The sequence below is a fragment of the Geospiza fortis genome, unplaced genomic scaffold (genome assembly GCF_000277835.1).
Source record: "Geospiza fortis unplaced genomic scaffold, GeoFor_1.0 scaffold101, whole genome shotgun sequence".
NCBI classification, from domain to species: domain Eukaryota; kingdom Metazoa; phylum Chordata; class Aves; order Passeriformes; family Thraupidae; genus Geospiza; species Geospiza fortis.
In genome coordinates this window covers 650,982-661,110 of record NW_005054388.1, presented here as the reverse complement: position 1 = coordinate 661,110, position 10,129 = coordinate 650,982, and the positions used below count along the sequence as shown (strand labels likewise).

The 10,129-nt window shown below is 44.4% G+C and overlaps 1 protein-coding gene across 1 annotated transcript; it reads left to right on the top strand.

Moving 5' to 3' along the window:
• Positions 1 to 5,375: 5,375 nt before the first annotated feature.
• On the top strand, positions 5,376 to 9,903 carry GPR55 (G protein-coupled receptor 55). The gene is made up of 2 exons (XM_005425532.2): positions 5,376 to 5,395; positions 8,871 to 9,903. The coding sequence occupies exons 1-2, from the start codon at positions 5,376 to 5,378 to the stop codon at positions 9,901 to 9,903; spliced, it is 1,053 nt and encodes a 350-aa protein (XP_005425589.2).
• The last annotated feature ends 226 nt before the right edge of the window (positions 9,904 to 10,129 follow it).

The following is a 10,129-nucleotide window of genomic DNA, read 5'->3' as shown; positions in this document are numbered from 1 at the left end:
GGCCTGCCTGCAGCTGGAGCTGACAGCTGTGGGCACAGCTCTGTCACCCACCACCCTGGACTGCTGTGACTCTTGGATACAATAAACTGCATTTTGGATACAACAAACTGCATTTTGGAGAGCTGCCTAGAGTCCCACATCTCTCATTTAGGCTCTTACAGTGGTGCCCAACGTGGGGCACCATCAGTAAGACCCTGAATGAGGGATGCAGGACTCCAGGCCTGCCTGCAGCTGGAGCTGACAGCTGTGGGCACAGCTCTGTCACCCACGACCCTGGGCTGCTGTAACCTCTTGGATGGAATAAACTGCATTTTGGATACAATAAACTGCATTTTGTATACAATAAACTGCATTTTGGAGAGCTGCCTGGAGTCCTGCATCTCTCATTTAGGCCCTTACACATGGCACCTTCACCTGCAGCAGCCCAGCTCTGCTGAGCAGCCCCAGAGCCCCTGCAGCTGGCACAGGTGGCTGTGCTGGGGAGCCCCAGGGGCACACTGCAGAGCTCAGGGCTGCAGGAAGCTCTGTGTCTATTCTTACACAGTTTCACTAAAGCTGAACCTTACTGGCTGCTTCTTCCTACAAACACCCAAGAAAAGCTTCTAGCCTGGTGCTCAGCCCCCCCAGCCAGAACTGCTTTGGCCATCTCAAGGTATTCTGTCCCTGCCTAGAGGAGGAAGGCACTGGACATGAAGCATGTGGGCTCACTGGCACTGGCCATGCCAGACTGGCCAGTGGAAGACAAAAACTGAGCTGGAAAATGGAATCATCAGCTGTGGACAAAACTGAAGCTGTGAACATCATCTGGAAGACAAAGCTGAACTGGAAAATGGGATCATCAGCTGTGGACTGTGGGTATCTGAAGTTACTGAGGAGATGGCACCATGCAAGCTTGGTTTTCTGATGGTGAACTTTTGAGTCAGACACAGCTGAAGATATTCTGAAGATATGATTTTGCTCACTCAACCATTTTTGCTCACTCAACCATATTAGTGTGAGTCTGGCTGCTCACCAGACTGCCCAGTTCCTTTCCTGTCATCACCCAACCCTGACAAGTCTTTGTAAGGTTTCTCAAAAGTAGAAATACCCTCATAGCTGGACAGCTCCAGAAAACTAAAACTATACTTTTTGCTCCATCTGGGCTGCCTGTAAGTGCTTGCCTCATCTTGAAGAGGCTGAGTGTGGTTGTTCCCTATAAAATACAGCAGCTCCCAGGTTTTCCGGTCTCAAGTTTTGCAGTCTCCTGAACTCTAAACAAAGTGACTCCATGAGAAAAACCACAACCCCTGAGCTATTCAGAGCTCCCAGTTGAGACAGATCACTGTTAGGTTTTGGCTGCTTAGGAAGGTGAGGATGAAGAGGGTACTGAGCACTGGTGTGGAGTGGGAGGTTTCCAGATAAACAAAACTCTGTACTCCAACCCAAGTGCAAACAACAATTTTTAAGCCACCAGTGAAATTAAGCTAGTTCTTTTATTTATTTGTTCCTTGGTCAGGAAGAGCATCACATCTGCAGGTAGGTGAGAGCACCCTGAGCCCTTGGCACTTTCCTTTCCAGGTTTGGCTGCTGCTCAGCTGGAGTTAGATGAAGTCTCCAGGATCTTAAAAGAAGGCAGTGAATCCCTTTTGGGTTAGCAAGCTGTGGTAGCCTGCTCAGAACAAGACTTGTTGGCTTAGCTCGCTATGGCTATCCAGTCTTTGAAGCCTTTAAAAACACACCAAAATATCAGAAACCATTCACAGCACAGCAGAAAAAACACTTCAGAGTCAGGTGTCCAAGTTCATCAGCTTCCCAATTCCCCACTGCCTGCAGCACTCTTCCCAAGGACAGTTTGTCACTCACCTCCTGGCTCTCTGCTGAGCAATGACTTTTCCTGACTCGTTTTACTCTGGCTATTGAAGTCTTGTTAGCTGAGATTATTTTTTCAGCTGTCTGGGAGAACAAATCACACACTCATTCAGAATGGCCCAGAAACACATGGACCCTTCCCTTGAATTTTGATTAATTTGCATTTGAGCATCTAATTCTAATTCTAGATCTGAGACCCAACTCACTCCATTCTGGCCATTAAGTACAAGCAAACAATAATTCAGACACTTGTGAAAGCTGGACCTCAAGGCTGCTACCATGATATTTTCCACTTAAGGAGAGCAGAAGAATTCATGTTGTTGTAATGCAAATGAATGTGGTTTAGCACTGTATGAACATGTTTCCTCTGAAAGAGATTTTGATTCCTTGAAAACTGCAAATGCTGGTGCCTGACTTAGCAAGAGCAGCACTTATGGCACCAAGAGGATAAAAAGTAGAGAAAGTTCAGCAAACTTTAAAAAACAACAAACCAACCAACCAAAAAATCCTACTCACCTTTGCCACGAACATTATGAATTTTTTGGTCAGTTGGATTATGGTTCCTCCTGCCACTATTCATTTGCTAACTGGAACAGAATACTGGGAAACAGATAAAGTTGTTAAGATTCCTGTGTCTATGTAGCACAAAAAATACACACCCAGTGCATTTTATTGGTTAATTAAAATAAACCTGAAGCCCTTCTCCTTCCCATTGAAAACCTCAGAGCCATGCAGCCACCTGGATCCCCAAAATACAGCATTTATCAATCAGCAGTGCTGGGTGAAAAGGCACTGGAGCACAAAGGACTGACTGAAATAATTATATTCATGTACAGCACCTGAGAAACTCCAAAAGCATTCACCAGGGATGGGGGGAACAAGCCCTAATTTCTCAGCCAATAATGCATTCAGAACTGCCCTCATTAAATATGCTCTAGATGGAAGTTGTCCTCATTTAAGCCAAAAAGGCCAACCTGCAAAAGATGATTTATGTTCTCACCTAGGAGTGGTGAGCCCACAGATATCACAGAAAAATTGCCAGCTCAGCAAACATGCAGAAATGTTTGTTGCGTGCAGAAATGCGGATTTTTTTGTCTAGGTCTGATGCATCAAGTGATACTAAGTGGGAAGTTCACAGAGCCACAAGGAATGAAGTTGGTGCTGGGAGTGAAGGCAGCACAAAGTATTAAAAATCAGTCTTAAGCCAAGTCTGGAGGATTCCTGTGGCAAGAAGATTAAAGAAGCAACCCCATTTCAGCTGCAACATGGCACAGAATGACTTGTTCAGAAGTCACTCAGAATTGTAGGATGTTTGCTTTTTGCTAATATTTAGTTGCACTCTTAAGTTTCTTCCCGTGACTCCAGATTCATTTCAGTCTGTTGCTAAGTTGGAGGCAGACCACAGTTCTGAGAAGACAGAAGTTGCAAAGCCCTTGAAACCTCCCAATTCCAGAAGGTGTTTCCCAAATGTTATGAATCATATTGCCTTCATTTCCTCTGCCACACCATTTTCTGAGGAGGTTTACATAAACTTTGTTTGGGGTTCTGCTTTTTTTTTTTTTTCCAAATCCCATTTTTAAATGAGATAGGAAGAAAAATTCATGTTTTTTTCTTCTCCTACTCCTGTGATACGAATGCTGATGCTACTTTTTCTCCAGAAAGACGAAATTACCTCCAAAGCCAGGTTGCAATTTGAAAACTGTCACTTAGAGCTGCATTTCTTCCTGTGTTTTTCTGCAAAGGGTTGCAGCATGTCCACAAGTCAGGAGAGGGGCTGTGAGCACTAGCCAGTGAGTTTCACACCTCAGCAGAGAGAGGTTCCAGAAAGCTCTGGAAGCTCCTCTCAAGCCAAGTGTGTTTGGGCTCGTGTGTGACCCACACGTGTAAGGCACTCGTTTGCTGCTCTGTGCACCTCAGGTCTCTCACAGATAAACATTTTTTTGCCAGCCTGCAGTTATGAATCACACACCTGAGCTGGATAAAAGTGGCACACACCCCTGAAATAGTTTAACAGCTGCATGTGTGAGAGCTGTACCTCTCAGAAGCCTCTGAGTTCTTCGCTACTGATCTCCAGTATGCAAATGCAGCAGAAAATGGGGGAAGAAACCCTATTTTTATTACAACCTCTCCTACAACTTTCCACTTTCCAGCTCCTCCCCAGCTCAAGGAATAATTGGAGATTTGGAGGTGGCCACCACAAGCTCACAAAAGCTCCAGGGAAAGGCCAGGCTGCACCCCCTGACTTAGAGAGGAGTCGCTCCCCACCCTAGTTTGACTGCTGGCTGGAAACAGCTGTGGATTCAAATCTTTACACTTTTTCCACCTTCACTTGCCTATGTCAGTAGGCACAGAGCATATTTAGAGACGGAGGAAAAGAAAAAAAAAGAGAAGAACAGAAAAGAAGGATGTGGTTGTGTTTGCCGCTTAGAAAACTGTAAGGCACGGGCTGTAAGAAAACGCTCTCATGCTCTCTAGAACAGCCTGGACTGAAGCAATGCTGCTGATCTGCTTGCCAGGGTTCAGGTAAAGTGATTCCTGTTTTAGTTATTGACTTTTGTTTTTCCAACAATTTCGTAGCAGCATTGATTGTAGACACTTTTTAAGCTGGTAAGATGATTGTTATTTATAAAGTTCAAGCAATAAGATCAAACGTAGTGTTGTTTAGCTTAGAGCAGAAAGACTTCTGCTTTAGTGATAAATGTAAATCTATTCTGTTATAATCAAAATACTCAGGAAAAAAAAATGGTAAGAAATTATCCAGATAGAGGTGAAATTCATGGCAGGACTGGGACCTGCTGCTCATTGCACTGAGCCATCTTACTCTTCTCCAGTACATCCACAAGAGTATAACTTACATCTAACATCAATAATGTTCTTGGAAATAGATAAAAACAAAGCATGTTTCTGCTAATGAAGCTTTCATGGACAAGAATACCCTTAGTGTAACATCTCTAACCTGTGCTCTCACACAGATTTGTGTGAATCCCAGATGAACTCGGGCCCGAGCTGCAAAGAGGAAACCATTCATGAATTCTGCTCTACTGCAAAAAAAAACTCGTGGAGGGATTATTGTAAAACCTTGCTGTTCATTTCTAGGTCAGAACACATTTGCTGCTCACTAAACCACAAGCTCCTGATATGGCAAAACCCATATCCAAAAAACCATTAATGTTTAATGAGTTCAAAGGAAGTGGAAAATCCTCAGCAGGAGAAACAGAACAAATGGAGCAGCGATGACACAGAGGCTGGGCCAGCTAAGGCACACTCTCTTCAGTACTGTTAATTACAGGTTCTTGTATTATCTTTTGGTTTCTAGGAGTTGTCTGAAACAATCCTAAAGCCACAGGAGATTCCTTCAAAAAACCTGTTGAGGACAGAATTTTTCCTCAGAAGACTGGAAAAGAGCAAACGTGGCACCTCTCTTGAGAAGGGGGATAGGAAGGAGTTGGAAAAACTAAATCTGTAATCCTGGCTTTAGTATTTGAAAGAAATACTGGAATCACCCACCAAAGAATCTGTTTGTAAGCATGCAGAACTCGAGTCAGTGGTAAGTAAAAATCTGCAGAGATTAATCTGAGAATGACTGAAATAGAAGTTATTTGGCTTCCTCTGTGATGGGGCTGCAGGAGGGGGAACAGGCTCCTCTAAAGAACACACTACCTCTAAAGAACTTCTCATAAGCAAAGGAAACTTGAGCAGTATGAAACCTCTGTATGATTCGTGGTACTCACTGAGATTCTAATCACTGTCTACTCTATAGGAAAGATGTCTCTGGTACAGTTCAGTTTCTTTCAGGATGAGTATTAGCAGTATTTTTACTAATAATTTGGACAATGCAGTGAAGATGATGCTTGTGAAATGACTGCAAGGCCATTTGTCAATGAAAATGAATCTTCAAGTGAACCATAAGCAAACATTACTTAGTCTGGAACAGCTGCAAACAATTCCCATGGATTACTCAAGATGTGAATTTTAAATTTGAGACACTAAAATGATAAAAAACCACCATGTTTTTGACAGTCAGACAACTATCAATTTAAAGGCTCTTTTCTTGAAATTAATAATTTTCTGGAGTAATGCTACACATAATTTGGCACCAATGAATTCTAAAGAAAAGGCATTCAGTGAGCTAGTGATGCAATAAAAGTGGCACCAAACTGTGGCAGCAGACACCTTGCTAGGAGTAGACATGAGCCAAGACACAGACTCTCATTTAACAACGTGAAAAGGGTCCTGGTTTGTTCTTCTGTTCTGACTGACTGCAGCAAGCTCCTGCTCTGGCTTCTCTGGCAGACCCTGACTGCTGGAACATGACTGCCAGTCACACCCAGCTCAAACATCACTGCAGCTCCAGCTCCATCGGAGCCAGACTGAGCTCACAGCACATCTGCAGCAACTCTCTGCTTTGTCTTGTTCTTTGTGTCTCTCTAGCTCCATCCTTCTTCCTCAGGGCCCCTTCTTCCTGCAGGCTCCCCCTGCCAGGCCAACCCACCCCTTTTGTCACACTTACCTGGATCAGTACAGCTGTGACCCATTAAGGGCAAGGCTGTCCTTCTTTGGTAATTAGTACAACTGTGATTTGTCAGGGATGAGGTCACTTGTAACCTCTCCTTCCACACCGACACCAAACCTCAGACTTTGAAGAGTCATTGTGCATGGTTTTCTGATACATTTACAAAGCACACCAAGTGCTGGGTTGACAGGTGTTGCCACTGCCCCAAAATATTTCGTGTTGCCTGGTTCTCTCCCCAGGCAGATGGGTGCCCTTAGCCCCAGAACACCCTGCTCACACTAAGCCCATGTTCCCATGTCCCCTGCCCTGCCCCTCAGCGACAGCAGCATCTCCCCAGAGTGAGCCCTTGCACGCTCAGCACCAACTCAGCTCCGTGTTCTGTGTGACTTTCTCACTTCTCACACACCACAAACACGTGATTTTCCAAGTGGCTGCCGCATATTGCTGGCTCAAATGGGCTGATTTAACCTCACCCTGATGACCAAACCAAGGTTTTCCCTCTTGCTCTAGTTTCTGGCAGGTAAATCCAGTGATAACATCCAGCTTTCCTTTTGCTGTTCCCCAGGTTGCCAGCGCTGTGCCAGCCCAGCCCAGGTGGCTCTGTCCAGCTCTCTGCAGGTGACAGTGGCACCCAGCCCGTCCCCAGAGCTCACCCTCACTCCCAGAGGGGGCTCACACAGCCAGGCACAGCCTCAGTGCTGTGCACCCCCTTAGTAACCCCCATCCAGCCTGTTTGTACCAGCTTCAGGCAACCATTTCATGACTGAACAGCCCTTGCTCTAAACCCTGCTTTTTCTGCAGCTATCCACTCATTTCTAGTACACTTTGCTGAAATGCAAGTGCCTAAAATCCTCAGCCTTTCTCCTGTATGAAAAAGCAGATACTTCATCAAAGATAAGGGTCTGGTAAGAGCTCTCCAAGACTTATTTAGCATTTTTCTTTATAAATCCATGTGAAGCTTAGGCTCATCAGTTACAGACCTGCTTTAATCACACTTGACACTCTTTCCTACAACAGATAGAATAGACTGAACCTTTTCCAGCCACACTAATAACATCCAGACTTCATAACAACTACTGGGCTGGACCTTCAGCTTTATGTGCCTGTCCTTTCTGTAGTCTGAGCTGGAAATTCATGTTTCACTAATAGGAGCATGTTAAGCTCTGAGTGCATTCTGTGTTTAGATACAGTTATTTCCATTATCACTCACTGATTCCCACCAGCCATCCCACAGCTGACCTCCAGCACAATGTCAGCATTCCTGTGGTATAAGAAATAATATTAAGAAATAATAAGAAATAATAATAAGAAATTAGAGGTATAAGAGTTGGCAAAATGCAAGGCTGTCTCCTCAGCTGTTCTCTGTTTCTCCATACATTTTTAAATATTTCATTTTAGTCACACACACACAAAAATTCTTTCAGTAGTTGGTTTTGGTTTCTTTAGCACAGTTTAGCTCTTTTTGGCAGTGCTTAGGAGCTGTCACTGTTCATCCTCCAAAGCAAAGGTTCTCCTCTTGATAAAACTCTTCTTAAAACACCTTCACTTATTCCTAAAATTTGTTTTGAGCTACTTGGTTGGCTGAACTGGACTGGGAGCTTCAACTACCAATTTCCTCGGCTTTATTAGGACTTTTTGTGGTTTTGATTTAAAGAGCACTTATAAAAAGCGCTTTTAAGGCATAGTTTGTTAAAGCATATGGATGTTTTTGAAAACAGTGATAACATTCAAGACAAAATAATTTTTTTTTAAGAATTGCATTATGAAGATGTCATGACTTCCACTTGCTAATCTTTGCTGGATTGACAAAGATAATCAGTTACAATTTAAACTGCATACCCCAAATTTAAACAATGCTGAAAGTTAAGCACAAGTGAAAAAAAACACGCTTACTCATTTTGCACCTAGATAAAAGATCAGTCTTCTTAAGTTGACCTTTTAAAATACTGCATTGGATATAAGCACTGTATGAAACTGAAGTATCATATAAATGTGGGTGCAGTAAAAGCACATCAGCAAAAGCTACTGATGCGTGGGGATTTAGATGGAAGAGTAAAATCCCAGCTATCAGATCAAATAATATGGAACAGTAATTTCATTGATTTCTGTGTAGCAACAAAACCAAGCATAAGTGTTAGGGAAACTTCAACAGGTGTATAAATTAGTAAAGATAGCCAGTAGTCTTTAGAGTTTTTGAAAATATGTGTTTGAAGGAGTCAGTCTCTTTGATATGTGAATGGGATTCTCTTACATGGGAAGGCAATCAGTGGGTGCTGACTACTTTCCCCTGAGAATCAGACTCCCTTGTACATACCAAGCCAGTCAAATTGGAAATAGAAAGCTCTGTGCTTGAAAGGTTTCACTTTCTGTAATAGACAAAGGCTGACCAAGTGTCCAGCTCAAAACCAAAAAATTCTAGAACTGTGTTAGGAAGGATCTTGGTTTGGCTTTATCATGGCATTAGCTGTGAGTCTTACACATTTCCAACCCACTCTCTTTGTCGTTTCAGGGCAGAAATGGCCAACAGCAGTGAGAATTGCAGTTTCACAGCCATTGACAGCCTGGCATGGAGCGTGCAGCTGGGGCTCTCCATCCCCACCTTCATCCTGGGGCTGGTGCTCAACATTCTGGCCCTGTTGGTGTTCTGCTGCTTTTGGAGGAAGCAGAGCAAGACCTCGGTGTACATGATCAGCCTGGTGCTGGCAGACGTCCTGCTGCTCCTCTCGCTGCCACCAAAGCTGTACTACTCTGTCACCAGGGTGCCTGGCCTGCTGTGCTCCTTCATACAGGCTCCTTACTTTGTCAACACCTACACCAGCATCTTCATCATCGTCTGCATCACCGTGGACAGGTACATCTGCATTAGGCACCCCTTTGAAGGCCGAGCTAAGCAATCCCCCAGGTGCGCTGTGGTGATTTGCTGCCTCATCTGGGCAGCAGCTTGGATCTGCAGCATCCCAATTTTTGTGTTTCAGAAGAAGGAACCTATTAGATGCTTTCACAACATGTCAAGCCAGACATGGAGTGTCCCCTTCATTGTTTCTGTGGAAATATTTGGGTTTCTGATCCCACTTGCTGTGATGGTTTTCTGCTCTGCTCAAACCATCTGGATTCTCCTGAATCGCAAAACTCATGACAAAAAGAAGAAGGTAGAAGAGAGTGGCTCATTGAGAGTAATTGTCATCAACCTGGTGGTGTTCCTGGTGTGCTTCACACCCGTCCACCTCGGGATCCTGCTGCAGTGCCTGGTGAGGCAGCACGTGATCGTGGGCTGCAGGGTGAAGCAGACCATCAGCCTCTTCCTCCAGGTGTCCATGACATTTGCCAACCTGAACTGCTGCCTCGATGCCATCTTCTACTATTTTGCTGCAAAGGAATTCTGTAGGAGAACGCACCTGAGGAGGGTCATTGAGCTGTGTCCTGTCCTTAACCCTTGTGCCATGCGATGGCACTGCCAGCAGTGGGACAATGCCCCTTGTGAGGACACTGACAGTGCTGTGCCTGACCTGGCAGGGACTGTGCCACAGGGAGAAGGACAGTGAATTTCCCAGCGACTACAACCTGTTCCATATTTTTCTTCCCTTTAAAGATAAAGGAGAAAAAAGTTAGATTAAGGAACCAGCATTAGCAAAGTGACAGACTGACCCCAAAAGAAGCATTAGCCTTGACAGTATCTGCCAAATGTGAAAAGCTTGCCAGAGCAAGACTAACCAGATCATGGGAATGCCTTTTAACATCAGCTTTGGTCAGAGCTGCACTGGTTTTCCC